At 33.1% G+C, this 25,079-nt stretch overlaps 5 protein-coding genes across 5 annotated transcripts; 4 read left to right on the forward strand and 1 right to left on the reverse strand.

Annotated features, from left to right (window-relative positions):
* The first annotated feature begins 532 nt into the window (after positions 1-532).
* On the forward strand, positions 533-5,524 carry LOC140864143 (ultraviolet-B receptor UVR8). The gene is made up of 12 exons (XM_073268088.1): positions 533-821; positions 2,423-2,609; positions 2,784-2,930; positions 3,170-3,251; positions 3,438-3,593; positions 3,682-3,855; positions 4,050-4,121; positions 4,269-4,340; positions 4,487-4,605; positions 4,782-4,867; positions 4,983-5,035; positions 5,125-5,524. Exons 1-12 carry the CDS (start codon positions 704-706, stop codon positions 5,185-5,187), a joined length of 1,329 nt encoding a protein of 442 aa, XP_073124189.1. The 5' UTR covers positions 533-703; the 3' UTR covers positions 5,188-5,524.
* Positions 5,525-7,493: 1,969 nt separating this feature from the next.
* Positions 7,494-9,267, forward strand: LOC140860818 (sugar transport protein 8-like). Its single transcript, XM_073263823.1, has 2 exons — positions 7,494-7,579; positions 7,877-9,267. The coding sequence occupies exons 1-2, from the start codon at positions 7,507-7,509 to the stop codon at positions 9,265-9,267; spliced, it is 1,464 nt and encodes a 487-aa protein (XP_073119924.1). The 5' UTR covers positions 7,494-7,506.
* A 1,733-nt stretch (positions 9,268-11,000) lies between these two features.
* Positions 11,001-11,853, forward strand: LOC140860819 (uncharacterized). Its single transcript, XM_073263824.1, has 2 exons — positions 11,001-11,306; positions 11,602-11,853. The coding sequence occupies exons 1-2, from the start codon at positions 11,001-11,003 to the stop codon at positions 11,851-11,853; spliced, it is 558 nt and encodes a 185-aa protein (XP_073119925.1).
* A 5,747-nt stretch (positions 11,854-17,600) lies between these two features.
* On the forward strand, positions 17,601-19,504 carry LOC140860007 (NAC domain-containing protein 2-like). The gene is made up of 3 exons (XM_073262730.1): positions 17,601-17,872; positions 18,182-18,456; positions 18,569-19,504. The coding sequence occupies exons 1-3, from the start codon at positions 17,704-17,706 to the stop codon at positions 19,043-19,045; spliced, it is 921 nt and encodes a 306-aa protein (XP_073118831.1). The 5' UTR covers positions 17,601-17,703; the 3' UTR covers positions 19,046-19,504.
* Positions 19,505-20,321: 817 nt separating this feature from the next.
* On the reverse strand, positions 20,322-23,044 carry LOC140865656 (aspartic proteinase Asp1). The gene is made up of 8 exons (XM_073270371.1): positions 22,546-23,044; positions 22,178-22,295; positions 21,687-21,907; positions 21,367-21,588; positions 21,139-21,277; positions 20,769-20,969; positions 20,610-20,682; positions 20,322-20,533 (listed from the first exon to the last, which is right to left on the reverse strand). Exons 1-8 carry the CDS (start codon positions 22,728-22,730, stop codon positions 20,391-20,393), a joined length of 1,302 nt encoding a protein of 433 aa, XP_073126472.1. The 5' UTR covers positions 22,731-23,044; the 3' UTR covers positions 20,322-20,390.
* Between the last annotated feature and the right edge of the window lie 2,035 nt (positions 23,045-25,079).

Genomic DNA, 25,079 nt, shown 5'->3' on the forward strand with positions numbered 1-25,079 from the left:
TCGAACTTCGAATCGAGCTCGAACTCGAATACGAACTCGAAACTCGAACTTCATTTCGAGCCGAGCTCGAGCCAAAATATTTGAAATTATCGAACTTCGAATCGAGCTCGAACTCGAATATACTCTTATCGAGCCGAATTCGAGCCTTAAAATTTTACCATTATTCGGCTCGATTCGGTTCGTTTGCACCCTACGACGGGCTAAGCCATATTGTATGATATGATATGCTGATATTATTTAGAAACAATATTTGGATGTCTCATATCGCCAGTACAAGCCTTTTTTTTTTTTTTTTTTTTTTGAGAGAGAGAAATCGCCAGTACAAGTTTTAATATGTAATTACAATACACTCACCACTGAATTCACGTGCTTGGGTTAGAATACAATTACTCTTTTTTAAATTAAAAAAAAAAATTACTAATACATAATTTAAGAGTTGTGGCTTGACGATATACGAGTTTTGACTGTAATAATGGATCATTGGGAGTCCTTAATTAATTTTTATATATAGATGGAAGATCCAAGTTACAGTCCCAGCAGTGGGCACATGCTGATGCTGCCTCTACCCTCAATCCCTATCATCACTATAAATACTCTGCCCATCATTCTTTTGTTATCCCATTCATCTCCCAACCCCTCTTAATTATTCACCATTTTCATCACATTTTACAAAAACCCACTATTTATTTCTTCCTAAAAAGATATGTCGGAAGAAGGGAAATTGTTGGGCAGCAGCAGCTGCGGGAGTGAGGCTGTTTCCGGGCCTATTCGCCGCGTTCTTCTCATCTCCGCCGGCGCCACTCACTCTGTTGCTCTCCTCTGTGAGTCTACAAGTCTTGTATCTATAGTGTATGTACGTGCTGATTCTTGAGTAGAAAGGATTTTGTAGGGCCGGGGGGAAAAGGATCAAGATTTTCTGGTACATAATTCAAGAAATATGAATCAAAAAACAGGCCAAGATTTGATTTTTAGATGTAAATATTGTTGGAGGTGGGGAAACCAAGATTTGAGTGATTTTTCACTCGAGGGTCCATCTTTCTAGTTATGATCCACTTGTGATTCTTCATCTGGTTTTGTATATTCAAAATAAGCATGATTTAGATTACAACTTTTGGATGAGAATCTTGATGAAAAGGTTTCTTTTGGGTTGAATTTATATTTTATTATTCCTCAAAACTCAAGATTCAATCGGTACTTAGTTTTCATTATGCTTTAGTGAGTAAAGTTTGCATATAATTAAAATCATTATACACATACATTTATGCAGCAATAATGATTTCATCTGTTTTTTTACCTTTCTTATTAATATGAGTAAAAAAAAGGCCGATGAGTTGGTTGGTAGTAGTTAATTTTGTATGGACAATAATGATCCACGTACGTTTTTGTGTCTGCTTGTTGAATTTAATAAGGGCAATAATACGACTGTTTGTGTTCACATTCTGTCACCCTATTGGATGCTTCTTTGACAAATTTGTTTAATAATTCAAAGGAAGTCTATCGTGCATGTTACATGTTTTTCAGGAAAATTGGAGAAGTTTTGAGATTTCTTGGAGTTTGTGACGTTAAAATATTTTATTTTAAATTAATTATAATCACAATAAATAAATAGATCGGATTAGAAATCCGTCTAATAAACGTACAGGTTTTGTGCAAGTAATTAATAATTAATATAACAACTTGTCTTTTAATACAATGTTCACTAACCGATAAATCACAACTTTTTTTTAACATAAATTAATGAGTTCTCGATTGTGGTCTAGTTTTGTTTCAATATATACATAAATATCATAATATTATTCCTCGTTTGACCGAGTAAAAGGAATCCATTTTCCTGTTTTCTAGGAGCTATAACGTAAAAATAATATTTTATAAAATCTATGTTATAAAGTTGGATTTTGTACTTAATAAAATTGTGCATTTTTTGTTTTTATTTTTGAAAAGTGGCAAGCTAACTCGTTGTTCATTAACCTAGGAGTACTTTTAAGTTTGTTATGTTCAAAAGTAGATCATTCTCTTTCCCCAAAAGAAGTAGAGTAGAATTTGATTGATTTATTCTCTAATGGATTTCCATGTTAGCTTGATGAAAAAAATAATGTCATATTCATATTTGTCACACGTTAAAATAAAAATATAATCGGGAAATATCATCCAAAATTAATAGCTTGGTTTTGCTGAGGAATCTTTGTTTTGATAAATGAAGCTCGAGTTGTTGGAGCAACTGACTCTTCTTCTTGCTTCATGGAACACATTGATATGTATAAAACTTGTAGTTGTACTTTAAGCTTGTGACAAACATAAGACTTGGATGATGAGTACAGATGCTTGGCATTAGGTTAATTATGCTTTTAGATTGACTGCATTGTAGTTCCATTTAATGATTGGAATGGTAAGTTTGATGAGGATCACGCGTGGCTCAATGCAGCCGGTAACGTTGTTTGCTCGTGGGGAAGGGGAGAAGATGGGCAGTTAGGACTTGGAGATGCTGAAGATCGGTTTTCTCCGACTCAAGTGAGTGCATTGGATGGGCAGGAAATAGTGTCTGTTACTTGTGGAGCTGACCACACAACTGCTTACTCTGATTCACTTTTGCAAGTGTTCAGCTGGGGATGGTAACGCTTCTGGTTTCGTAAATTTATTTATATAGAACTCTCGATGCTGAAACATTGTATTTTATTCTGTATTGATTCTGTTTTTCTTTGTTGGATTGAGTCTTTGTTGGGTGAATGTTCAAATTATTTCATTTTATTGCATTACAATTTGCTCATTTATTCAAGATGTTTCAGGGGTGATTTCGGGAGGTTAGGCCACGGAGATTCGAGTGACTTGTTTTCTCCTCAACCAATCAAAGCATTACATGGTTTGAAGATAAAGCAAATTGCTTGTGGAGATAGCCATTGTTTGGCAGTGACGATGGAAGGCGAGGTCCGGAGGTTGGTTCCTTGTTCCCTTTCCCTTGTTTGATGTTTCATTCAAAAACAGCTGAGGATCTTTTAAACGTCGTCTTCTTTATAATTTGTTGAGCTGCGGGATGGTTTATTGTGTATGATGAGTTAGTTGATGCTACCTTTAACTCTAGCTCGAGAATCCTTACTATTTCATTCTTCGTATCAAGGCTTTCGTGTTATGTTTTTGCACTCTGATCTTGCTTATGTTATGTATTCAACTGCAGTTGGGGACGGAATCAAAACGGCCAACTAGGTCTTGGGACGACAGAGGACTCCCTTTTGCCCAAAAGGATCGAAGCTTTCGAGGTATTCTTCGTTAATCTATCATCAGAAACTTCTAGTCCTCCTTTCTTTCTTATCGATCAGAACATAAGATACTGTGCTTCTTCCTAAAAACTCTCATATCCTTCCCTCTTTCCTTGGCATTCTTAGAAAACAAATTATGTCAAAAGAAACATTATTTATCGCCTTTTTTTTTTTTGCTGTTTGTAGGGAATACCAGTAAAAATGGTTGCTGCTGGAGCAGAACACACGGCTGCTGTAACAGAAGACGGCGAGCTCTATGGCTGGGGCTGGGGTCGATATGGTAATTTAGGTTTAGGTGATAGAGATGACCGTTTAGTACCAGGGAAAGTTTCAAGCGTTGAGGTACTTTTATCTAATCTTGGAAATAACACTGTGTTTACTTGTTCTTGTTTCTGTGTTTCCTAAATATCGCGGTGACGTCTTGTTGCAGGGAGAAAAGATGGTTCTGGTGGCGTGTGGATGGCGACACACAATATCTGTCTCATCATCGGGTGGATTGTATACTTACGGATGGAGCAAATACGGCCAACTAGGACATGGGGACTTTGAAGATCACCTTGTCCCTCATAAGCTGGAGTCCTTGAGTGGGAGCTGTATTTCTCAAGTAATTTCTCTTCATGGGACAAGTTAAATTTAAAAGACTCTTCCCAGTTTCTGGTTAAGTTCAGCAGATGAGACACCAATCTCATGTTTTCTCTTATTCTAGTATATAGCATACGTAACGATCAACTGCGAAAAAATACCTAGTAATAAATATGTTACTCTTACGGATTTTCATGAAGGGAACTATTTTCTCAGATTTCAGGGGGCTGGAGACATACAATGGCGGTGACGACAGATGGAAAACTATATGGTTGGGGCTGGAATAAGGTTCAGTGTCTATTCTTTTTCCCTACTATGGCCTGAATATTATGATACATAGAATTTTATTTTGTACGTCTCATATGATCATATGATTCTAAACTACTCTTGGGATCTCTATGAGTTGATTCTAAATGTCAACCTTTTGACACACAGTTCGGTCAAGTCGGAGTTGGCGACAATGTAGATCACTGCTCGCCTGCACAAGTCAAATTTCCGCTTGATCAGGTTTATCTTTCTTCTCGAACTCGGTTACTTTACTTTCAAAGACACACCTTTTGTCTCATAGCTAGGTTCATTTGCGTTTGAGATACCTAAAATGGGAACTTGACAATATATTTCTGATTAAACTCTTGTTTGTTTTGTGCTGACAGAAAGTAGTAAATATCTCGTGTGGTTGGAGGCATACACTTGCTGTTACCGAAGGCCAAAACGTGTTCTCCTGGGGAAGGGGAACAAACGGTCAGCTCGGCCACGGTGAATCTGTCGACAGGTAAAAATACGTCATCCTCATATCCGAGTCTCATGGTACAAGGTTCGGGAATTAGCATCTTGTGCTATTCATCCAAGCTTCATGCAATACTTCTATCACGCATTCGTGCTTCTCATATTATATATAGATGATGAGTGCATTCTGATGATTTCGCTGCATTAATATCAAATCTGCAGGAACCTCCCAAAGATTATAGAGGCATTAAGCGTGGACGGAACAAGTGGGAAGCACATAGAAGCCTCAAAACCCGACGTATCATCAGGTACTGCGTGCCGTATATATTAACCTCGCGTTTCTCCTACTTCTTTCCTTTACAGTTGTTTCAGTTGTCATGTAAACGCGATCTCGTCGTGACTAAAGCCTTTATCATCAATCAGAAAAAACTTGGATCTCCCCTACTGAGAGATATGCAGTTGTCCCCAATGAGAATGTGAGCTATTATTCTTTGCATTTCCCCTCTATATCAGCAACACTGTATACTTTTAGCTGTAAGTTATGTTATTAGCTTTCTTGAAACAGGTTGGAGGCAACGGAAACGACGTAAATGTCCCCGAAAAGGACGTGAAAAGAATTAGGACATGAAACTAGCCAATGCAATCTCAAAAAAGCAGGCGAGCCAAGCTGGTGCAACTTTTTTGTATGTCACGAGGTCGCGGATATCTCGATAGAGACTGTCTACATTCTCGACGGTGTATCCGCTGACTCGTTCGCTAGTCAAAAATAAATAAATAAATAAAGAAATCTTGTTTAATGATCGAATGTACTTGGTGATCGAGAGTGGAGATCTCGCGTATTTGTGTGAGAAACACAAGCTAAACACACTAGATGGAAAGTGTGGGAGGCTAGTTTTGGCAATCTTGGTAGTTATCGTGAGGTTCCTTTTTAATAATAATAATATAATATATTATAATTTATCTTTCTTATCTTTTTTTCACGGGCAAACATGTCAATGTATCCCTTATGGGTTATCATTAGACATTTAGACCTAATACAACTAATTTTAAATTTCAATTTGATTTTTTAGGAGGAGAAATACTTTCGATGTAGCATAGACTAACCTGTTTCGAACGAGTAATGTGGTGAGACTTCATGGTAATAAATCTTCTCTCCCAACTCATAAAACCTTATTTAAAAATAATAATAATAATATCCCAACTCGTATAAAAACTTAATAAAATAGATAAAATTAAAAATATTGTCTATTAATTTGAGCTACAAGAATTGAAGTTTGGAATTTGACAAATGGTCTGTGTCCTCTCGGAAAAATATTAAAATTGTAATTTTCAGTAAAACGAAGTTGTCGTAGAGAAATATATTGAAACCGAAATTTTGAATTTTTTTTTGGAATTCACGAAACAATATTTATAAGGAAAAATTGATTTTTTTGATCCTGTATGTTTATGACTTTGCGATTTCGGTCTTTTATATTTTCATATTTCAGTTTTAGTCTGCTAATTTTATTTTTATTGAAATTTTAGTCCTTTTTTATGTGGCACCAATGCAGTGCTGATGTGGAGCTGACGTGTACAGTGCACGTCAGAATTTTCGAAGAATAAAGACCGAAATTACCAAAAATCGGAACATACAGGACTGAAACTGAAATATGAAAATATAGATGACCAAAATCGCAAAGTGACAAACATACAAGACCAAAATTATAGTTTTCCCTATTTATAAATTCAAAAATATTATGTAATGAAATGCCCAATTTTAAGAGATATATTGTATTAACAACATTGACATAATTTTTTTAATACCAAAAGTTTCGATATAACATACTGTATGAGTGAAATTTTTCGATACATATCGCACATAACTAGAAAAAAATTTCAATATATATCGTACACAACCATCTCTAATTATCTATTTTTGGGAGATTTAGAACATCTAATTTTGGTGTGATGCTCTACATTTTTTTAAAATCCTAAATATATTTTTCTCAAATTAGTGGATATTTTATTTTTAGTTAATACAAAATTTCAATAAACCTAATTTATTAAATTTGTATCTTATCTTAATCTATCACAATATTCTAACAAAATCTTTCCATATTTTTATCTATATTTTGAATTTTTATGTTCAATAATCATATAATTGATAACATAAAAAATTAATATAATATTTTAAGGTTTCAAATTTTGAAAAATCTCTCGGATTTTTAAAAAAATATATACGCTACGAAGAGATACTATTTATTAATAGTTATTGTTAATAAAGTGAAAAATAAATATTTAAAAAATAAACTAAAACAAAATCCTATAAAAGTAAATTACTCGGAATCATCGTGATCATGTCAGAAGAATCTCATGTAATCTAATGTTTATGAATTATATATCTCTTTATATCTCTTCGTAATATAAACCATGATGCTTTGTTTTAATTCGATATTGCATATTTTTTTCATCCATATTCTACTCTATCTAATTAGTAATTACATTAATAATGATTAAATTTCAAAAAAAAAAAGAAGAAGCAATTCTTAAAATAGAAAAACTAGTTAATATTAATTATTGAGCCGACATGAATATATATTAATAAATAATATATATAGTATTTTTCCCCTTATTTCATTTTTATTAAATAGAATATTGATATAACTTGATTAAATATCCTCGTAGAATTAGAAGATTATCAACAATAGGATAAGTGATGTAATAGAGTTGTACCACTACTACAACTAATTTGAAGAAATAAAATCCTAATAGGATTCTACATGATTGCATGTTATATATACTCATATATCTCATGCTAATTTGTTCTAAACATATATCGCAGCCTTGATTGAACATCTATCTTCTCCTCTTCCCCGACTGAATCCTTAAAATTTTTCCTACGATCTCGATGGCACCACCCGTTTTCGCGAACGAGATGGGCGGCGACTCCTTACCGGCGAAGTTGACTATGCAAGTCGTAATTTGTTCCATCATAGCAGCCTGCGGAGGTCTCATGTTTGGCTATGATATCGGCATATCAGGTAGAATCACGATTTTAATGAAAAATTGTTATTTGTTTCAAGAAATCATGAAATCAAGAGATCACAAATATATATCGCATGTACATAATTAATTCTTGTTCATGAATAATATTCCAACTTGATGAAGAAAACATATGATCGATATATATATATATATGTTTACAATATTCCTTTTCTTGTTCTGATATTGCATGTTGTTCAAAATATATAGTACTGCAATCTTTATATATTATATTCTTGAAAATAATATGTATTTCATAAAGAAATTAGAGTGACGTGAAATTGTACGTGATGCAGGAGGAGTAACGTCCATGGATAGTTTCTTGCTGAAATTCTTCCCCAAGGTTTACGAAAAGAAGCACAGCGCAAAGGAAGATAACTACTGCAAATATGACAATCAGATGCTCCAACTCTTCACATCGTCGCTCTACATAGCAGCGGTGGTTTGCAGCTTCATCGCGTCCCTTTGCTGCAAAAAGTTCGGCCGGAAGCGCACCATGCAGTTGGCCGCCGCCTTCTTTTTGGTCGGAGTCATCCTCAATGCCGCCGCCGTCAATCTCCTTATGCTCATCATCGGCCGCGTTTGTCTAGGTGCCGGAGTTGGCTTTGGAAATCAGGCCGTGCCACTGTTTATATCAGAAATTGCACCAGCAAAATACAGAGGAGGCCTAAACATATGCTTCCAAATGCTAATCACATTAGGCATTTTGATAGCAAATGTAGTAAACTATGGGGCATCCAAAATTGAGACTTATGGGTGGAGGATATCACTGGGTGTAGCTGCATTCCCGGCCATTCTCCTGGGCTTAGGATCTCTTGCCATCGTCGAGACGCCGACTAGCCTGATCGAGCGTGGCAAAACAGAGGATGGTCTAAGGGTACTCAAGAAGATCCGAGGCGTGGAAGACGTTGAAGCAGAGTATAACGCAATCATTGGTGCCACAGAGGCTGCGAAAAAGGCGGGGAACCCATTTAAAAACTTGATGAAAAGATCCAGTATTCCTCCACTTTTCTGTGGAACCATACTGCAAGTGTTCCAGCAATTTACGGGGATCAATGTGATAATGTTTTATGCACCCGTGTTGTTTCAAACAATGGGGCTGGGGTCAAATGCTTCGTTGCTGTCAGCTATGGTTACTGGTTTTGTCAATTCTTTGTCCACTTTGGTTGCAATATTTGGTGTCGATCGGTTCGGAAGAAGGTTTCTACTCAAAGAGGCTGCAGTCCAAATGCTTATTTCTCAGGTTGTGACGGGAGCGATTCTTTACAGCCAATTGGGCTCAACAAATGCCATATCCAAACCATTCTCGGCCGTAGTGATTGTGTTCATCTGTGTATTTGTGATGGGTTTCGCCTGGTCATGGGGTCCCCTCGGCTGGTTGATCCCGAGTGAGATATTCCCACTGGAGACACGCACTGCCGGCTTCTTCTTCGCGGTCAGCACCAACATGATCTGCACCTTCATAATTGCTCAAGCTTTCTTGACCATGCTTTGCCATATGAGGTCGGGTATCTTCTTCTTCTTCGCTGCCTGGATCTTCGTCATGGGATGTTTTGCCAAATTCTTCTTGCCCGAAACCAAAGGAATCCCCATTGATGAGATGAATGACAGAGTTTGGAACAAACATTGGTTCTGGCGTAGCTTCTTCACCGCGGATAGTGTTACCCCAGAATTAGAACAAGTTTGATTTTATTTACTTCATCTTAGGAATATTTATGTTTAGATTTTATTTTTTTTTTTGCATAGGATTTATGATGTTTAGATTTTGCTTTCCAGTTAAATTAATACTATATAATTTTTTTGAACTCATATACTATATAATTTTTCACTTGCTCTTTCTTTACATTATTAGCTTAATGATCAAGATTAATTGGATCGTTTCAACCTTTGTATGCCTAATAAATTAAATAGTTCGTTATACGATTAATTGTTGTTAGATTTTTTTGCTTTCCAGTTAAATTAATACTATACAGTAATTTTTTAACTTGCTCTTTCTTTACATTATTAGCTTAATGATCAAGAGATTAATTGGATCGTTTCAACCTTTGTATGCCTAATAAATTCAATAGTTCGTTATTTATACATACGTATTTTTTAATTACAAATTCATTCGTATATAGTGCAAACAACGCCTAATCCGATCGAAAACGTTTGGTTAATGGGTTGATATCGTTTAATCTGATTGCAATTTAATTCAATCCAATGTATTAATAAATTATCTCATAGAAATCATCAAATCATTGTATAAAAATTTACCATATTATTCTTTATATTTTATTTAAAGTAGTTAATTATTGATAAAATTTTAGTTTCTTACTATGTCAAATTTAATCAATTAAACCAAAAATATTATTCAATATTTAATATTATTCCTCATCTTACTCAAATATATATATATATATTTTAACGCAAACTCATATGAGGCAGTATAACAAGTTAATTTTGTGAGGTGATGCTATATATATTCAATCTCAAAAAAAATATTATTTTTTATCAAAAATTTTACTTTTAATTGTAAATATGGCTCGGATCGACCTGCATCACATATATAGATGAATGAGATCATCTCACGGCTCACAAGAAACCTCAACTAGTGAAATTGCAAATATCTCTGACTTGAGTAAGTATCTTGTGAGACGATATCACACATCTTTATCGATGAGATATGCTAACCCTACCAATATTTGCAACAAAAAAGTGATACTTTTGGCATAAAAAATTTAAACCGGCTCATTGAAATTTTTGCCCTTTAACTTTATGTAAATACACTAGCGGCAATACACATGCATGGTGCATTGCATGTGTAGTGTAATATATAATACAATATTTATTTTTTTGCAATTTAATAGTTTGTTTTGTAATTTTGGGTTGTTGATTTAAAACTAATTGATTTTAATATGATATATCATTTTTTTTTTTAATTTGATATTTTTATGTGTTTGTTTTATTATTTAAGATCAAGAATACCAAGAGACCATGTCTAATATATTACATAATATAGTAATAGATTGATTTACATGGATAGGTGCACATTTTCGTATCTATATATGTGAACACATAAAATATGTTTCGTAACTACATCTGAAGAAATGTAAAATGCACAAAAATTCATCACACATTTTGTTGGGTGATATTTATTTCTGAAAAAAAAAAAAAATGTCCATCAAAAGATTGCCTTTCAAGAATGCTGGCTTTGTGCCTTCCTCCACATAATCTGGCCTCTTTCAACTCCCCTGAAATCTGAATACCACCCACCCTTGCATTAATTTTCAGGCAATTTCAACAAATTTCAAATAACGATTACCAAGTTGTATATATTTCAAATACCCTTTAATTAATTTTTCTCGAAACAGGGGATTTTGAACCAACCTGCATGTTTCCAGTAATCATTTCGTGGATTTAGAAAACAAGAGAAATATAATGGAACTTTTCTTGAAGGCGAAATCGATCCGGCTTTGTAGCCACAGAGACAAGTTTCTTGTAGCCGTTGAAGATCGCGAATCCATCGCGCTGGAACGCGAAGGCTCGTCCAAGAACACGATCTGGACCGTCGAATTCGTTAGAGGGAAAGATTATATAAGGTTGAAAAGTTGTTATGGGACATACTTGACAGCCAAAAGTGAACCATTTCTTCCGGGGGTGACAGGAAAAAAGGTTGTCCAGACGCTGCCTTGCCAATGTGATAGAGATGCCACGGAATGGCAACCCTTGAGGGATGGAATGCAGGTGAGTGTCCAATTTTATTTCATCGGAATATTGATCTGCCATCAGATATTGTTGATATGTCCGACTGAGATTGAATGATATAAATTTACGTACAAAAATACAAATTTATAGCATTATGGTCAAACCAAAAGTGTATACAGGTCAACTTACAAAACTATATATTTTTTTAGATTTTTTAGAACATCCTTCTATGTGTCAAGAGCACGAGGAATAAGTTAAAGAAACTAAAAATACACGGTGGATCGAAGTAGAGGCATACACTGATTTTTTATTTTTTTTATAATGACGAATATAGGTGAGACTGAGGTCGTTCTCCGGCGAATTTCTGCGGCCCAACGGCGGCCTTCCACCGTGGAGGAACTCGGTGACACACGACATCCCCCATCGACAGAAGACATACGATAAGGTGTTGTGGGACGTGGAGGTGGTGGAGACGTTCCCGCTGCAGTGCATGCTTGAATCTGCTTCTACATTTCCGATATCAACATCAGTTTCGGATGCAATTAGGCAGAAACAAAGTGCAACCAGATTGCGAGATTACTTTTGAATCATTGTGATGTATAATGTTCAAATTCTTTATGTTACATTTAACTATGCCAAAAGCTCAATATTCTTCTTTTTTTTCTTTTTAATGATGTAGAAATTCACGGTCGTTATTCTCGGATAAACTTTCGTAAACTATGCTAAACGGATAAATCGCATTAAGCAAACTACACTGAGTACGTAGATAAATCGCATTTAGCAAATCTTGTACGACAGATTCATCCAATAAAGTTTTTGATATGAAAATGAAACTTTTAACCATTTATCAAGAGCTTATCAGGTTAATCAACTCATTCCTCCTTTGTTTTTCTTAAATCTTATTCTCGCAGCAGAGCATATCTAGGTCAAAATATTGGTTCACCTACCAGATCAATGCCTGAAAACTCACAAGTCAAAAAATTAGTTTCCTCGAGTCGAAATCAACTTTAATTTGTTGCAATAAAATTTAAATGGATTGATGTAATATTAATAATCGATAAAAATATAGAGTTGAGAAACTTATCCTACACATCAACCTAATTTTTTATACAGTCAAAACGGAAAGATAAATTATTTATATAGTTGTTTAGAATATTTAAGATTTAGATTTACGATTGATTCTATTACAAATTATTTGAATACTAGATATTATTATATTTTATATTTTATTCTATACTTCACAAGTTTAGCTTTGAAAAACGAATATTAATCTCAATTTTTAAAGTTGGACTCAAACAAAACGACGTCAGAATACAAATCTTTTACGCGGTGGCTAGGCCATGATAAAGAAAAGAATCCATATAAAATCCCTTGATGCTACAAAAATGTTCGACATGAATTACTTGTATCATATATATTTCATTTCTAAATTAGCACTTGAAATTAATTAATTTGATACATAGCTATCACTTATCGTCATTAATATAACTCACATTCCAGGAACCTCCCACTGATGGAGCTAGCTGCCATGTCTTTACAATTTGGACCCCTTTTTCAACCATTTGAAATCGACTACTTTTATGTAGGTTCATCCTCCCTTATTTTTTCGAGTCGCTATATTGTTAAGTGGTCTCATGAAAGAGGTTAATGTTGTTCATATTTACAATAAATAATAATAATTTTAGTGTAAAAAATAATAACTTTTTATAAACGATTCAAATATGATATATGTCTCACAAAATTGACTTATGAGATCGTCTCGCAATATTTTTTGTGTATTTTTTTTCATATTTCTTGTGGTTTCGGTTTCACTTATTTACATTATTTAATTTAATGTGTATTTTTTATAAAATTTTTTATTAATATATTTAATTAGATAATTAGTGTATATACGATAATTTTTCGTTAGGAAGAAATGCGTGCAATTTAGAAAAAAATTTATTGAGGCGACAAAGATTCGACCTTTTTTAAGTAGTATAAATTTGTGAAAAAGGGGAAAATATTTGATTTAGTCAATGGGATCCAAATAGTACTAATTAGTTAGTTGTCTATAATAATTATGAGCCCCAAAAAATTAAAAAAAAAAGATTTGGATAAAGATAGTTGCATTCAAACGACGAAAATTGGTGGTGTTTCAATGAAGAAACCTAGGCAGCTTCCAAGGTTTGAACAAAGATGCGTCCTTTTCTATGTTGATGTCATGGAGCACGTCATGCATTCTTGCCACGTAATCTTCACTTTGCGACACAATCACATAAAATATTTTATACATGTTGATAATTAATATCTTTGACCGCAAATCGCCTTTACACGTGCCCATCGATCCATTCATCGAAAAATTATATGCTGCCTCTAGAGAAAAATCTTCGATATAAAAAAATAGCTCCTGCTATATAACAGAATTTGCCAAAAAAAACAGTGGTGTCGACTAGAGTCGGTCGATGCTACTCCACCCAGGTAGTGCTTGGGTAGGGTATCAATGATTCGGATTTCGTTGCAATTCAAATAATTTGATCTATAAAATTGATCTAAACCGTTGATTTTGGCTTTAAAATAATACTTTGAAGTCAACATCGACCCAACCCGCATGCCTATTTCTTATATGTATTAAATAGGGAGTAACAACTTATTTTATAGAATAGAAAGGAAGGTGAAATAATAAAAACCATTATTTGGTGGAGTTTTTTCACATTTCAACTATATAATACATTTCTAACTTCTTACTACCCACTATTCACATTTCTTTTTTTAAAAAAAAAACATTCAATCATGTTAATATCTTATCTTAATGATATAAATATCAAAAATTTCAATAAATTCTTATTTGATTTTGATATAAAATTGCATAAAGAATTCACTAAAAAATAAATTTAAAAAAAAAACATATTTCAAACAGATCGCACTACACACACATTACATGACTACATGTGCATTATTCCTAGTATTATATTATCTATACTATAATATATTATAATAGTTTAACCTCTTAGATTAACCGATTTTGGTGTGTCAAATCACACCAAAATTTTTTTTTATTTTATCCATAAATTTAAAATACATCTATTTTATGTTAGATCTTAAATGACTTAATTATCATCGTTTTTCTCTAACAACCTTATAATCTCATTTTATCTTTATCTCTTTTTTCAAATTTCATCATTTATCAATTTACAAATTTTTTTTTACAACTTCTCTCTAATTTATATATCAAATTATCAAACACGTGAAAATCATGTGTCATGATCGCTAATATATATTATATTGCATATACAAAACGTGTGTTGCGTTCACTAGTAGTATTTATGAAATATACGAGTCCAACTCAAAATGGGGCGAAGTTGTAGTTGTAGAATAAGAACCACTTCATCAATCAGCACAATGAAAAGAAAACGTTTAATTTGATAATTTAATATTTACAAAGTTTTATTATATGATCTATAATTTAATATTTTAAAAATATTTTAAACAAATCATGAGTATATCACTGGTAAGACGGTCACAAAATTAACTAATGAAATCGTCTGATCGAATTTTTTTTATATATATATAAAGCAAATACTTAATAATTGTGAAATGATACTTCTAAAAGGTGGTTGAACTAAACCCGTTAGATCAACTTATTAAGTGTGACATTTTATCATGAATAAATGGAGTAGTGAATATTTGACAAACAATTACTATTTTAAAATCGCCTTTTCAAAATAGTTACACATGCATAATTTGTATTTATGAAAAAAAAATCCATAATTTTTTATATTAAAAAATTATTTAACACAAAATAATTTAGGATAAATTGCAATCTCCGTCATTATATTTTCCTTATTTCAATTTAATTTTCTAATATTGTAAAACTTGATCTTAGTCCGTGTCATTCAATTTTGATAATTTTAATCATTTTTTAATTGAGAATGTCGATATAAACTACACGCTACATAAACTTTGAAAATTAAAGAAAATTTTTAAAAAATAACATGATGACCAAATTCATAAATATTCGATGATACTAAACTGAAATTATAATTTTTTCAAATTTTAATATATATGCACTCATAATTTTTCTCGAACAATTTAGCCATCGTTATTCGTTCAACGATTATTTTTCTTGTAGAGACGCACGAACGCCTACATCAGATCCCCAAGAGTCATACTGTTGACCACGAAAATTTATTTCGTTCAAAAGATGACTTTTCATTAACCTCAAGTGACGAAGTCAGTGACGCAAGCAGTGACGTCTATGCCACACGTGTGGGCAAGCTTTTTCCCTTTATGTGGCAACTTTGTATTGGTCAGTGGGTTTTCCACCACCAACAAAAGTCCCGTTCAACCCATAAATAAATATATATTATATTAAAACAACAAAATCATATTGTCACTCATACTATATGTACACATAAAAATTGATCATATTTAGATAGTATTTGTAATCTTTAAAAATAAATTATTATAGAAATTTTCTTATTATATTTAAAGGTTACAAACGGCCAAACACTACCTTATACACCATTTAGTGTTGCATTATGTTTGGTTGAAATAATTGTTCAAATCAGCAGAATAATCGAAACATATTTGGTGTTTGAACTATAAATTATATTAATTGTTTAAAATTAAATTACATCATAGTATCATATCTATTTTTTTTTTGTAAAATGTAGTGATTAATCCCAGAAATGCATGCACGATGATTTTTTCTCTTCCGAACACAACCAGTAATCGATATAAAAAAGTGAAAAAACGGATTCTCGGAATTGATCAAGAACACAAACTCAAAACAAGATAATCAACGAGCATATCATGATAAACAATAACAATGACACAAAGATTTATAGTGGTTCGGATATAATCATCCTACATCCACTTTGAGGCCCAAAACTCATTCACTATCATCGATCACAAAGCGTGTCATTAGTTTACAATGAATTGACTTATCTCTTTACACCCGAGAATTGAATATGCCAGATCAAGATCGCAATCATAAAGATCGATCCAAACACAAACACATAGATCACTCGAAGACTTCTAAACCATTAGAAGGAGGTAAACTAATACAAAGAGTTTTATGCAATCTATATATACGTACTCAGCAAGTGCTTCGATTCTCCTTATCTCGACTCCTCCTTTAGTTGGTTATATCAGTTGGAGAAGTTGGTCTTCGATCGATCTATCATTAGAGATTTTGAAGGTATACAACTTTTGCTTGAGAAAAATTTTGTCGGCTAAAGACTTTTTCATATACAAGTGCTCAAGTTTCAACCAAACCGCAGTAGCAGTCTAGCAAATTCCTCCTTAGATACTTTTCGCAAGACTCTGTTTCCAAGGCTCGAGATTATGGCACTATGTACCTTCGCAAGGATGTCCTTCTTGTCTACTCCTCTGATTTTATCAGAGACGTTCTCTTCACCAAGTAAGACATCATCAAGGCCATTTTCAACCAGTACTAATGCTCTCATCTTCATTCTCCATAATCCGAAATCATTCTTGCCCATGAATTTTTCAATATCGAAGCGTGTGGTAGTCATAATTTGATCCAGGCTCTTGATACCAATTTTTTTCTCTCTAGGCAATCATTGATGAAGTGTCCTTCCTTGTGACACGAATAACAAATCTATAAACTGGTTTCAAGAATCACTATTTATGCATAAGTAAAGTGAAGTTCAATCATGCATGTATAAATACTCGAAAAGTGTTCATTTACTCGAACAAATATTTTAATGGATCTCATGTTTATTGTTAAATTTCAACTCATACATACTTAAGATAATTAATTAAGAATAGTATGAAATTTTTTGTTCATGTAGTTGTCTACAATAAGTGCCCCATATATATATATATATATTTGATTTTCTGCACTCTAGGATGCAAAGAATTTGTGAGCGACCACTAGGGTTTTAGTGGTACAAAAAAAATTTAAAAAAACCATACAAATTTTCTGCACTCTAGGGTACATTATACATGAGATCATTTTTGTATATATATATATATATCACACTCATTAATATATAAAAGATTAGTTTATTATAAAAATTATTTTAAAAAACACGAAATATGATATTCTATAATCATCTTTCCTACCTATTAAAAATCAGTCGCTCACTCCACCTTTTCACGAGAAAAAAAAAATCATCTTTTAAACTCACATTCCACTAATATATTACACACATATTATCGAGTATTAAGTTTTCCTTGCTACCCACGTATTCCACATATACCTACACGCGACTTAGCCTCCCCAATCCCAAAAAAAGCACGTTTTATAATTGTAATTAGCAATTATATTTTATTTAATTAATAATTCAAAAAAAATATTTTTGTGTGTATATATACGACGCGTAGCCTCCATTTCTTTGTTTCAGAGCTCAAGTGCGAAAAGTCTACCCAACAAATACACGGATTCAACAACAAAGAAAAAGAGGAAATTCTTGGTGAGATTTTGGTGTGAATGAAGGTTAGTGAGCAGCAATTGAATCTGCCAGCTGGATTCAGGTTCCATCCGACGGACGAGGAGCTTGTCGTGCATTACCTCTGCCGTAAGTGTGCGGGCCAGCAGATTGGTGTTCCAATCGTAGCAGAGATTGATCTCTACAAGTTTGATCCATGGCAGCTTCCAGGTAATGGGTTTTTTTCTTTTTGTTTTTATGGTGATGGGATTTTCAATTTTGCCCTAAAGATGAGTTGAAATTAGTCGATTTTTGTTCCCTTTCTTTGAGTTTGGATGTTCGAGGTTTATTTATGGATAAGGATTTCTGGATGATTTTCATCATTTTTTTTCGTATCTTGTAGCCAAGTTTGATTCTCTTTTTTGGATATTCTTTCATGTTGTGTGATTTTTCATCGAAAGTCTTCGAATTTATGTATTTATTTTTAATATTTAATTAATTTAATTCTGACCCATGAAAATATTCTCTGATTGGCAACAGGTATGGCTCTGTATGGTGAAAAAGAGTGGTACTTTTTTTCCCCAAGAGACCGCAAGTACCCCAACGGTTCCCGACCGAACAGGTCGGCCGGAACCGGCTACTGGAAGGCTACCGGAGCTGACAAGCCGGTCGGAAAACCGAAGACTTTGGGAATAAAGAAGGCTCTGGTGTTCTACGACGGAAAAGCTCCAAAAGGAGTCAAGACCGATTGGATCATGCACGAATACCGTCTAGCTAATGTGGATAGGTCTGCTGGCAAGAAAGGCAATTTGAGGGTACTTATCTTACACTCTGAAGATGAATTTTTCAGTTCATTTTTGAATAATTTTGGTGGAAATTAGATTTGGATATTCGGGTTAATTAAGTAGTGTTTCATATATGTTGCAGCTTGATGATTGGGTATTGTGTCGAATATACAACAAGAAAGGAAATCTTGGAAAGCGTTACAACGTAGTGGATGAGAAGACAGAGCAGTTCTCAGATGTCGAAGATCAAAAACCAGATGTGAATTCCATCCTTTATGGTGGAATGGTAACAAAGGCGCCTTTTGTGCAGGCGGCGCCGCCGCCGCAGTCCTTTGAATTGCAGAAGATGGATGACTATGTGCATTTCGACACATCCGAGTCGATACCCAAGTTGCACACTGATTCGAGTAGTTCAGAGCACGGGTTTTCCCCCGAGTTGATGTCTGATTATAAGGAGATTGGGAGTGAATCTGAATGGAGTCGGTTGGAAAACTCTCTCCAATATGAGTTCAGCTACACTGATGGCTTCCTAGGTGTTCCTTTTGGATCCCAAATGCAGGATAATGATCAGATGTCTCTGTTTCAAGAAATGTTTGGGTACATGCAGAAGCCCTTTTAGTTAGTCGATCAAGATTGGTCTGATCATCGATATTATAGTATCAATCAAGTTTTGGTAGCCATGACATACATCTATCAGTTGCATAGTGACACCAGATTCTTGATTTATATATTCATTTTCATCTAAGAAAAAAAGAAAAACAAGGAAAATCTTGAAATTCAACTAGCAGATAAGATTACCAGAAATTCGTCTGGCGCGCCATGGCATAGGTGAGATAAGCGCGACGCATCAATCGGGCAGTGATGGATCGAAGGATTAGCGTGATTTTTAATGCCAGAGTGCAGCTCATGTGATGATATATGCACAAGTTGGGCATTCTTGTTTGTTAGAATCTCGGCAGATGTTAAATTTTATTCGTTCTTAGTATTGTACGTCTAGAATGTAGCATTCATGTATCTGTGAAAGAGAACCATATTTGGTTCTGCAAATTTCATTGTATATACATACATTCTTGAGATAGATTAGTTCCTTTACTACTCCTACAGGCTACAGGCTATATGTTGCCTCTATTTCTACTCGTGCACACGGTAGAGTTCAGCTTATTTTATGTGGAAAAGTACTTATTTAAAATAAAAAAATAAAAAGGTTGCACGAGTTTCTTAGCGACATTAAGCCACACAAGCAAGAAATATCGTATCAAATTAAAAAAAAAAAACCATTTTTTAAAAACAATTCGAAGTGTTGGAAGAGTCAAAATCAAGTTTCAAATTTTATAATTTTAAACAAGTTTAATACGACTTTGAGGATGGAAAAAGGATTTTAGTTTGAGGATGAAATAACACGTACATAAATTTCTAAGTTATAAAAATCATAGAAGTTCAAAATCTATTGATAGTGCTCTGTAGACTGTAATACGTCTTATATTATTAATCTCGGATTCTCGTCTTCAATATTGTTCGATACAAATTCAGGTTTTATTTCGGTATCTTTTAAGTTTTAAGGTTATTTTATTTAAAAATTTTATATTATCAAATATTTATGATTTATAAAAGTTGACGTTAATTTTTTTGGAAAAAAAAAACCCCAGTAACAAACGACTTTAATTTTTTAAGCAAAAACATAAAAGTTAAAATCTAATTTTACCTAAAAAGATCGCGTTTTTCATGTTTTTTTTCCCTCTTAGAACACGATAAAAATATATAAGGTTTGACCTTTATCTAACATTGAAACTACTTTCTTCATGAACTCAAGCTCATAAAAATTGTCTCAAATAATAGTTATATACTTCAATAGTGTTGCATCACTCAATAGATGGTATACTATTTAATTACAAATCTTAAATGATACAAGTTTTCTTGTTCCTTCCACCAAATTATGTCACTGCTATATAGATGAACCAACAACACTAGAAGCTATGTACATCATGTGCTGATAATGGGATTCTGGCTTCAAATTTGGATTTCGGGTGCTGATCGCAGTTGGCAGGCGTCCACCCGATCTTTTGCTTCTCATTGTCGTAGATCAAAACTTTATCTTGCATTGATATATCTGCATAGAATGACCGTGGTGGTCGATTATCGCGCAAATCATGGTAAATTAAATGGTTTCTTCAAGGAATTTTTACCTCCAATCATGTTGAAATTGTTCAATCCCACATCCGTGCCATTCAAGATTCCCAAACAAGCATTGCCCTTTGACTGAAAGGGCATAAATAAATCTAACTTAACAGTTTCTAAGCAGTGACAGGAAATGAAATTTGCAAGAATGAACTTGAAAATCTTACTGAGATTATGAGATATGATTCAGGGTTGATTTCAAACTGAGCTTTAGATCTCCAACCATTGGCAAAGCTGAATGTTACTGTCTTAAAGTAGCTTCGAACTTCACGAGTACTCTTGAAAGGTTTCTTGCCTTTCCAGCAGAATGGAAGGGTACGGTCGTCGGTTGCTTCTTTCAACGAGTTCTTGGTTATTTCTTTCTTTATCTAGATCCAACCCATGTTGCGACATGAAGATACCATCAATGATCAATAAGTTCAGATGATATTTCGAAAACTTTTGAATAGTTCAGAATGAAAATGCTGTGTTATCAGTTTCTTGTGCTTAAGATATTTTAAGGAAATGAAACTGGAGGAGTCTTCAGAACTAGCTCACCAAAGAAAGGAGAGTGTGATAAATCTGAGAATCGAAGTATGTGTAAGAACTCCCACTGTCGAAAATCACGTTAAGATTCTTGAACCCTGTGCTTTTCCCACCAAAAAGAAGTTCTGCCAATCCAGCTGAATAATACTTTCTGTCAAGTACATGTCAATTGATATGCATAAGAACTAAAACAGTTTTCTCCATATGAAATGCGGAGGAAAGCATATAGGTGGCACTCACGTGTGATCACGAGACATCGGTGTCCATGTAACTCGCGAAGAATCATAAGCATCTTCTCCAAAGAAAAGAAACCCACCTTTTCCACTTAGACAATGGCCAACAATATTTTTCACAACTCCCTGATCACGAAGCTGTGACACAATGCTCGCTTTTCCTCTTCCAAGGCCGAGCACTCCATCTAAGGGGTGGTCGGATGATCCTGATAACTGATCATACCCACACCTGATATTGCATTCTGAATCTGATAAATGCTTCATATTGACATAGAAATGCGGAGATTGAAGCCTTATCAAAGAAAGGTTTTGAGAAAGACTACCGACCCAAGAGTTAAACGAGGACTCATTTGCGGTGCAGAGGTGAGATTGAGGGTGAAGAAATCATTGACAAGAACACCGAGGGACGAACCCCCATCTGCATACTCAACCTCGTAATCACATTGCTCCGGAGTATCACATTTATAATCACTCGAGTGCAAAGATGCGCAGAGAGGGTCTTTACAGATAACAAGGTCGTTGCTAGGTCGGTATAGTGGGTGAAATCCCTACGGGAAGAGAATTAAGGATGATAAATTCATCTACCAAGAAAAACCTTCAAACAAACTCATGAGAATTGAATATCGACTGTAAACTTTAATACAAATTATAGAACCATGTTTTTGAATCAAAAGCTATGGCTGTTAAAGATATTGCAACTCTAATCTTTATACCATAGATGATTCCATATTTGACACAAAGGGGCGTTACAAAACAAAATCAATAAAGCTATTATATGCTTCTTAAGGGTCATAATACATAGTCATACTAAATCTTACCGACGTGCAACGAACACAAGGGGCGTCACATTGAAGCCAAGTCAGGTCACTGCCTGTGTCTGGATCAAGAAAATATGGCTTTGGAGGGTATCCTATAAAAACTTGGACAAAATAGAACCTGCAAGAAATACAAAAGCTCATTCCATTACAAGCTCATCCCAATAACGCTTCCCCGCGGATCAGTGATCTTGATTCTTATCAACACAACTTCACAAATTTCTCATTCAACAGCTGAAAGAAAATGAAAATAAAAATACTCTTTTCTAGCGCTCAAAAACCAGAACCATTGTATTAAATAAATAAATAAGAAGAATCACGAAAAAAATCTGGGCTAAAATCCATATAAAATTGAGAGAGAAATTGCATACCCATTGGGATAAACATTCCCATAGAGTGGGAATACCACTGAAGATGAGCCAGCTTTACTGATTCTTGATGAGCAGCTTTCAGAGGGCTTCAATTTCCTCCATTTCTGCTGCTGCTGACCAGTACAACCCCAACACATCACACTCAACACCAAAAATAATATCATAAAGATAAACTTTTTCCCCATAATTTTTTTTAAAACTTTTCTCAACCCTTTAATCTAGTGTGCTACTTTATCTACAAATTCAGAGCTTTTGGACAAATCCCAGGTCGTCTTTATATGAACTTTCGTCTCTTCCTCTACAATAATTGTTTGTTTAATTTGTTTGGCCGAGAGTCAATGGAATTTATTCTTTTTTCTGTGTTACATGCATTCACTCATTCTTGACTTTTCTTGCTTGGGATCTCTGGGATAATTTTGATCTGAAATCAAGGGATACCTTCTCAATTTCTGTGATTCTTGCTTTGATTCCTTGCTTCCCTGAAATTACAACGTTGCGTTTGATGAGATCTGACCAGGTCTTACAATTTTAAAAAAAAAAAACTAAAAAAAAAAAAAAAAAAAACTACAAATTTGACATAGCTCAAAGCCTCTCAAAACAATGACGCAATCTTGAATCAAAGATACAATTTTTCCATAATTTTTAAAAAACTCTGATTCATCATTATTAAAATTTTAAATTTGCATCCAGCTCATGCATATGGGTTTATTCTCATAATTACCATAGTACTGTTTACCATAGTATAGTAATCTCGTGCTTTACTGCTTTTTATACGGATTTTTCGATTCTATGCTTCCAGTATTTATTCTCTTGCGACAAGATAAAATTTCAGTCATCGGACATATAATGTTCATTTTGTTAAAACTAGTGTTTCATGGACGCAACTGCGCGTACATATTAAATTTTTTTGTGTTTGATATTTTAAGCACCGTTTGAAGTTAAGGATGAGATAAATAATGTAAAAATAATTAATATATTGTAATAAAAAGTAAATAATAAATTATAGTTAATATAATATTTGATTTGATCGATAAATTATAGTATGTTTGATTTGATTGATTAAATTTTATATAAAAATAGTAAATTATCATTTGGACCTTTTAACAATTAATAAAATATGGATATTATTATTTATAAAGGATAGTGTAGTAATTTAAATTTAATGATTTGATTGATGTAGGATAAATAATTAATGATTTGATTGATGTAAGATATATAATTAATCGACTGATAAATAATATGACAAAAAGATCATCTCGATAAGATAAGTTATACATAGATTAATAATATGAAATGTCAAACGATACTTAGTGTAAAAAATATTTATTATTTTATTATGATGTAATATTTATGGATTAGATACTAATTTTTTAGATAACTTAAACTTTGAGAGATATCATGTGATTAATACAAATTTATATTATATTATTAAATTTGAGCGTCTCATATTAATTACTTTTGATACCGACATTGCCCAAATAGGGATCAAACGATTCATTTTTTTGAGATGTTTTATTTTTTTTTTGCAACATCTCAAATGTAAAAAAAAAAATGGACCTTTGGATTCAACACATCATAAACTTTCCCCTCCTAAACATAGTTGCGGGTTTCATAAAAGTAATTGTGATTTTGAAATTTTAATATATTTATTGGGTTGTAGTCTCATCTAGAAGAATAATGACATAAATCATTCGTGTTATATTATTTAAAAAATAGAATTGCACTGTTACCACTAATTATACATTTTGTTAAAGGGACATACATTTTATCCCACAATATAATTTGTATTGGATATTTGTTTAGGCTGTTATATTTTTTTGAAACTTTTAGGCTGTTATATTAGGTAAGCAAAAGAAATGTACCTATCAATTATATTTGGTAGGCGAGCCACGATCAGTTTGCATCCTCGTATGAAAGTTTAATATTTCTGTTTAGAAAATATATATACGAATTAAATTTTTTAAAAAAATTATGCAAACAAATTATTTTTGTTCGTACTTTTGTATAAAAGAAATCTTATACACAAAATCAATTTTTAGTCATCAAACTATATGATTATCAAAGTTAGTTTTGATTATTTTACCTATTTATCAATTATTATTAATTCAATTTATCGTCACACACAACAAATTTAAATACAATAATACAATATAATATAATATAATATGAATAATAAAAACACAGTATAATTTTCTTAAGATATATTTCAATGATTTAATGTATCTTAATTATCTTACTATATATATATATATATATATATATATATATATATATATATATCTTACTATATTATTATAATATAGACCCTCTAATTAACAAACTTCCAATTAATTGGTAAAGCTTGATTTGACATTATCATTAGCTCCTAACTTAATTTTTAATAAAACCAAAATTATAGACAAAATAGTCAATTTATATTGCTTCTTCTTTTTTAGTCATTAGATGTTTTGTTATTTATCAAAATGACACTATTTTATGCCCTTTGATGTTCTTTTATTTATAAAAATGACACTCACTTTATAGGATGTATCTAT

The sequence above is a fragment of the Henckelia pumila genome, chromosome 4, assembly GCF_033568475.1.
Source record: "Henckelia pumila isolate YLH828 chromosome 4, ASM3356847v2, whole genome shotgun sequence".
NCBI classification, from domain to species: domain Eukaryota; kingdom Viridiplantae; phylum Streptophyta; class Magnoliopsida; order Lamiales; family Gesneriaceae; genus Henckelia; species Henckelia pumila.